The 7032-nt window shown below is 45.5% G+C and overlaps 1 protein-coding gene across 1 annotated transcript in view; it reads right to left on the reverse strand.

Annotated features, from left to right (window-relative positions):
- Window positions 1–801, reverse strand: part of FAM124A (family with sequence similarity 124 member A) — a gene marked incomplete at both ends in the record, with an annotated part of 37585 nt that extends 36784 nt beyond the window's left edge. Inside the window, one exon of the mRNA XM_082277451.1 lies at window positions 743–801. Coding sequence (XP_082133577.1) covers window positions 743–801 — 59 coding nt within the window. The remainder of the gene's footprint in view (window positions 1–742) is intronic.
- Window positions 802–7032: the final 6231 nt, after the last annotated feature.

Raw genomic sequence — 7032 nt, forward strand, 5'->3', positions numbered from 1 at the left:
CGACTCTGATATAACACTATCAGCAAAGTTTATTGCAGTTCACAGGCTAGCACGATGAATATCATGACAACAGCAACCCAATTTCAGGGTGCCTACAAATCTAACTTGCTTTTGTAGACGGCTCTTAATGGTCCTTCTGAGGAGTCAACTCTCTGCCTGATGCTGCCTGGGTGTCACTGCCAGAAGGCGAGGACAGTCCTGCTGTACATGCTTCCGGACTATCCTCGGCCGTACTATCCCTGAGATACGGGGCTGGCGCGGCACCAAGCCCTGACCAGCGCACCTACAGCCCGCGGAGCTGAGCGCGGCCCGCACCGCCGAGCCATCACAACGTGCTTTGGAGCTCAAACTTAAAGCCCACAGCCACGATCTCTCCGCGTCTTCCTCCCGTGCGTAGCAGAGGACGGTGGGGACCTTTCCGCTGCTTCACAGAAGGGGAGCGCGAACTCCACGGGACAGCCGGAGCAGGGTGGTGCCTCCCACCTCCCCGGGGGTCACCCCGGACCGAGCCCCAGGACGGCAGGAGGGAAGGCAAGGCAAGGAGACCCGGCGCTGAGCGGGACGCTTGCCGGGACGCCGGCCCCCTCTGTAGGGGAGAGGCTCTGCCCGGGACACGAACCCGCCGCCCCAGCGCAGCCCCAGCCCCAGCGCAGCCGGGACGCGCTCGGCGGCGGCCGCCGGCAACAAGTGCAGCCCGGCGGGAGCTGCGCCGCGCCCCAGCCCGGAGCCGCCCGCCACTCACCCGCCCGTCTCCGCTCCCGAGTCCACGCACTCGTCCTCGCCGCCGGGCTGCTTCTCCATGGCGGCGGCGGGGACGCTCCGCGCCCGCCCTGCCCCCGCTGGGAGAGGCGCCGCCGCCTCTGCCGCCCGCCGTGTGCGACAGCGAAGGCAGCGAGAGCGGGAGCAACGCCCGCTCCGCCGGCCCGGCCCGGCCCCCGCCCCGCGCCGGGGGAGGCACCGCCCGCCTCGCCCGCTCCCGCCCGGCCCGCCGGGAAAACCTGCCAGCCGCGCCGGGACAGCGTGTGCCGGGGCTGCTGCCTCGGGAACGGCTTCAGCGCCTTCGCCGTGGCACTTCTGTGTTTCCAGGGCTAAAGGTGCAACGCCCCGTGTCCAGTGGAAGTTAAGAGAGACTGTTGGATGTATGGACGTCCTCACTATCCATCTGGTCTTGGAGCATCCGCTGTTAAAGCCTTTTATTTGAAGTCTTTCACTGTGCTGAGCTTTCTCTAGGCTCCCGCAGTGCTGCCTGGCACTTGTTCGTTACATCGAATACAATAATTTTAAAATTACACACAGAAACGGGAAAGGGGTGGTTTTCCAACGCGATGAGAATTTCTGTAATGATGCAAAGGGAGCATTAGAGGCTTTTTGAATGCTGCCTGTGAGGAAATCCTGATGTAGGAAAGCTGAGTGGCAGTGTCTATATCGTGAGAGTGAAGGGAAAAGTTGTGGGTGCGCTCCTGTGTCATGTCGTGCATGTTTACTTACTTTATATTTGGACGTGAACACCTCTCTCGTTCTCCATCATCTACAGAAATACAAATATCCACCCATGTAGGTGTGAACCAAGATCTCGCTCAACCGAAGAAAAAGGGGGGAAAAAAAAAAAGAAAAAAAGTCTTCCCTTAATCTACTCAGTCATTCAATCTGGGGCAGATTTTACAGGAGGAGAGGGCAGAACTGATTTGTAATCTTGGCTCTCCAGCCTGGGAGACCAGCTCTTTGTCTCTTCACAAAACTGGGATGGGGTGCTCTGTGTTCCCCAAAATGTAGATATTGTGGGACAATTAAATCTACTCTATAACTGGAGTAGATTTAACTCCTTTAATATTTTGTGGAAAATGCTTGGAGTTGGAATTTTCTCTTCAAAAATCTCTAACAACCACCAAATTTCTATCAGCTGCAGGAAATGGCCACTTGCAGAACGTGATCAGAAGTAAAAAAAGAGGTTTTTTAATAAAATTATTTTCTTATACCTTTTATTATGTATGTCTTACAAGAAAGAAGAACAATAGTGAAAATGTTGACATTTAAGACATAAAATTGACCAGAATATAAAAACATACCACACCAAACAACCTTCTGTTGGTGTAAGAAATGCTAAACTGGTTTAGATTGCCACCAGTACTTTTATATCCATCTCTACATTGCATGGCACTGCTGTCCCTCATTTCAAGCCTTCCAGTGGTCTCTGAAGTTGTATATGGTAGCACAAATTAATAGTGACACCTAGCATTGTTTGACAGGCTGGGTATAGTTCATGCTACTGTTGCATCCAATAGTGCATGGTCCCGGTTCTCTAAATTAATCTGGATTGGGTAGGACCTCTGTGAAATCAAAGGAAAGGAGAACATCTTGGGAAGAGCTGTGAAGGTGGTGTTGCCATGTTGTAGGAACAAGCAGTTGGTGCCAAACCCCAAAATTCTTATTATGTAACTGGTGAATTCCTGTTGCTCCACCTTGGAGAGACGACACTGAATTCATTTGCTGTCCTGTGGCCTTTCAGCATCACAGAAGGTCAACCCACTGTGTATCTTCAGAGATCTCTGGAGGAAACTTTCAGCTTCTACTATTCATCAAGAATTAAGGAAAAAAAAATCATAGTATAGGAAAGTTGGTATTTGATCTATTTTGACTATCTGGTAAGGTTTGCATACATGTCATTTTGAAAGCAGATAAATGATTTCTCATTTTATGTGGAGGATTCACATTAACATTCCCATAAATATAAGGATTTAGGTATAGAATAAGCCCCCTTAACAATCTCTCTTCCATCCTCCCCCCAGTTGTTAAAAGCTAGTTTGGACAAAATGCTGTAAATGGGGCTCATATAGAACAGTCCTGTACAGGCACCTACATAGTAATTCAGAACATATGGAAACAACCTTGTCTATTCTTTGTGACTGGTAAACTGCCATCCAAAACAATTTACTCACAAAATTAAATTCATACAGTTTCTTTTAGGACTGGGACTAAAATGCTGTGCTTGTCTGGTTCCCAGCTTGCTAAAATTTGAATCCCCACATTCAGGTAGGAGGTGTGAATATTTGCAGATACAGCATGTCTTTAAGAGATTCCCTCAAGGCTAGACAGAGGCAAAGTTGAGAAAACAATTCTTGATTCTGAACTTGGGCCTCTGTTTTGGGTAAACAACATCTCCATCACTGCAATGGCCACGGACGACCCTGAGCCCTGCAAAAGTGGTATCGGTAGTCTCTGTTGCCAGGATTGGACAGACCTGCTTGTGTCTCTGATTCTTAGTCTACACACATGCATTTATTTAGCTAGTGCAACTGTGCTTAAAAGCAGGTCACTTTTATTTGCTTTTAAGAGTGGTTTCAAAGTGAAATAAACTGACTCTAGCCACTGTTGAACTGATTTAAGATGTAACCAAACCTCCTTAAATATTTATAAATAGGTTTAGTTAAATTGATACATTTCTGTATATAAAATTTTAGGTGGTCAGCTAATAGATCTTTTCCATTTCTGACTTTTATTATTCTAGTTAGTTTTGTTTAAACACTGGCATATGAGGGGATCTGGAATAGATTTTATGCTGCATTTAAGATTAATTTATTCCATCTGTCTCAGGGAAGGAAAAAAGAAACATTCAAAGGAAATACATAATTAAGATAGTAAGTAAAGCTACCGCAAACTGTAGGTTCTCTTATTTATATATTTGCCCCATTTAACTCTGTTTTATTCTGGTCTTTCACGTAATTATGGTGAAAAGGAGACTTCTCTGCATTAAATTCCAAGCATTTAAAAGATTTTAATGAATGAGGTGTTAACTCCTGGCCCTTACTTAGGTTTTCTCTGTTACCTGTACTTCACATTAGGTCCTCTCTATTTCTTGAAAAAAAGAAGTTTTAATTACTTTATTATACTTATGAGACTGTGATCAGTTTAAAGACAAAGATAATAGTGAAAATATTTCTAAGTTAAATTCCCTCAAATTTCAAGCCCTTGATTTAATAGCAGTGATTGCAAGAACTCAGACACAAAAGTGTCAGGAGACTCTGGATCTTCAAAGATGCCAAAAAAGTAAAGCAGTCTGTTGTCAAAACCAAACGCTGAGGATGTGAAATGAATGTCAGTTCTGCAGGAAGATGTCTTGCTCCAACTTGCCTAGATCCAGATCTAAAATAGGACCTAAGGTACCCAAAGAGGAAGAAAAGCCAATTTTTATGACTGTGTTCAAATCTGTTATCATGATAAGTTCCTATGCAGTGGCTCATTAAGTGTCTACCTTTCAAAGGAAAATTCCAATGTATCTGGTGCTGTGTGTGCAAATTGCCCAAGGTTAAATATTTTAGCTTGTATCAGCAAAGTTAAGCACCACCTAACTGCAACCTCCATCTGCTATAATCTCTGTCCTCACAGAAGCAAATGCAGGCAGCGGAACCTCCCCCTCCTTCATCACACAGTGGTCTTAGTAACTGAGAGCACGGTGCAGGAGAGCGATAGCTGCCGCCTCCAGCTGAGGAAAGGCAGATTGGAACACTGAAAGATGAACCAAAAAGGATCATACCTGGACTAAAACAGAAGGGGAAGCAAAAGCACCCATTTCCATGATGAATCCACACTTGGATTCAAATTTCAATATCTCTTCTGCTCCCTGAGTTCTGTCTGCTGGAGTATCATCTTTCCTGAATCAGCCGTGAGGATGGAATATGAGCAAAAGAGTGTAGTAGGGTGGGGAGAGAGGAGAGAAATGCGTCCCTTTTCATGTGACTGAAATTCTGGTGATAAGGGTGTTCTGTTGGGGGGAAAAGCACTCAATTCTTTTCATGCAGCATTTGGGATCTCTCCCCTTTCTGTGCAATTCCAAAACAAAAGGGGACAGATGCCACTGCAGTTCCTTCTGGCATTACGCTATAGAGAGTCCTCTTAGCTTTTGAGAGACTGACCAAGAACCTGGCTTAGCAGAGGAATCAGTACCATAGACAAATAACAAAGATGCTAAAGGATGGGATTTTTCATTCCCAAATAAAACTTTTCAAATTGTGCTCTGTCCACCCTCTGCTACCTGACTCTGGAGGCAGAATCTCACCCTCTAATAAGGGGTTCTGGATTCCATTCCTGGCACTTTACACACTACTCTAGGTATTGCAGTGATGAACTTCTCAGTTTACAGAATCTGGCATTTATAGAAAAGTTTTTCTCCTTTAATGGTCCCTGTGGAAATTAGCCCTCTGCAGGTCAAGGCTTTGTTAACATTCACTGCTGGACTTAAAGCACTGGGTTGTGGTTTAGAAAAAAATGAGACAATTGCAGTTTTGGAAGGAGGAGGAGAATTATGGCTTGGCATGTGGTTCACTCTTCATGCTAGGTCAGCCCTAAAAGGCTGACTTTTAGACTGGTAAATGTTGCCAAAATACTTGTGGCAGTTTCTCACATAGACTGTTGGGTTGTTTGGATTTTAAAGGTTATGATAAGGTCAGTTTCATTTGTGGTGGGTCTCAAGCCAGACACCCAACCTCCTAAAATTCTACAATTTTGAGGTAAAATACAACTATGCAATAAAAAGCTGTTTCTTCAAAGCACCGAGGTGAGGGTTTCAGTGAAGTGTACGGGAGCTTGGTTCCCAGGTCCCACTCTTTTAAGTTTTCAAATGAAACTGTAGCACACACTCCTACCCAAGCTCATGGTACAGTACAACAAATATTCATTTTATAAGCAAATTGCTCTTTTTTACTCGAATTCTAGTACATTCATGTTTTTATGGAAAATTCTAGCACTCAGTAACAACTACTATAAAAACTTGACTATTTGGAGTCTTTTTCAGTATCATCCTGAAGCCCAGAACTCTATGGGAGTACAAGGGGAAGCAGAGCTGCACCCCATCAGTGTGCAGGCTTCTGGTTGGAGGCTTGACCAAGCTGCATGATGGAAAGCCCTTGCCAGGGGAAGTAAAGTCAAAGTGACTTTGTGTTACGGACATTAGGAATTAATCTTGCTCTCATATTGCAATGATCCCGTTCAGACAGATCCTTCCAGCGGATGTAGTCAGTGGTTTGCTGCATGTAGGTGCCAGGATTAACACGCAGCTTTGGATGTTAGGGCAGTGGCTCTGTGCCAGGCAGTGCTGAATCAATCCCCCCTACTGACATCGTAGATAAAGCGTGAGAGGTGAGCCTTTGCTCCAAACTTTGACCCAGCCCTTACTGGTGTGAAGGAACCTAGAAGGGCTTAGCACCAGTTTGGGCAGCCCTGGAGGTGGAAAGCCTGGTGTACAAGGGCTATGTGCCACAGCTGTGTGAAGGCATGTGGAGATCATGCAGTCCAGTTCCCCTTTCAGCTGGTAGTGTTACACTGCACCTCTTCTTTGGTGCTCTGCAAGAAGAGAGTACACCAGCACAATCCAAACAAGGCCATCTCCACCTTCTCTGGGATTAGAGAAGTGCTTTCAAGATATCAATGGGTGGGTAGGCACCTACAAACTTGCACATTTCCAGGCACTCTTAGTCCACCTGGCCAGAGACTACTCTGATCTGTGCTGGCTGACAGAGTATGGAGTTGTCTTCTGTGGACTTGCTGAGGTAGGGAGGCAGTGCTTGAGCTAGAGTATGAAGTCTGGTGATGCTCAAGTGTTTGCCTTGTTTCTCTGTTGATGGAAGTGTTAAGAGTGTACTGGCACACATCCACTAAAGCACAGTGGAAATGTTTCAGTTGACACATTTAAAGAAGTGCTAGCCAGCGTCATGGGGTGCCACATGTGTGAAAAGTATACCAGGAAAGCAGACAATGGACTTGCTGTCACTTTTATGAGGTCAGTGAGACAGTTCTGGCTTCTGGTGAGCATCCTGAACCCTTCACATATAGTCAGTGAATGATTATTATATTCAGAAAAGCACTCCTATATTGGTAACCATGGCAACTCCTATTAAATGAAGTTTTTTTCATGAAATAATGTGCTTTACAAGGCAGAGAAAACATTTATTTTCAAGGACCTGTCCTGTACCCATTGGTGTTCAAAGAGGAAGGATTAAGCCCCTGTGGTAGCAGCAGTAAATATTACAGCAGCTTTTA

This window comes from Coloeus monedula, assembly GCF_965178545.1.
Source record: "Coloeus monedula genome assembly, chromosome: 3".
NCBI lineage: Eukaryota > Metazoa > Chordata > Aves > Passeriformes > Corvidae > Coloeus > Coloeus monedula.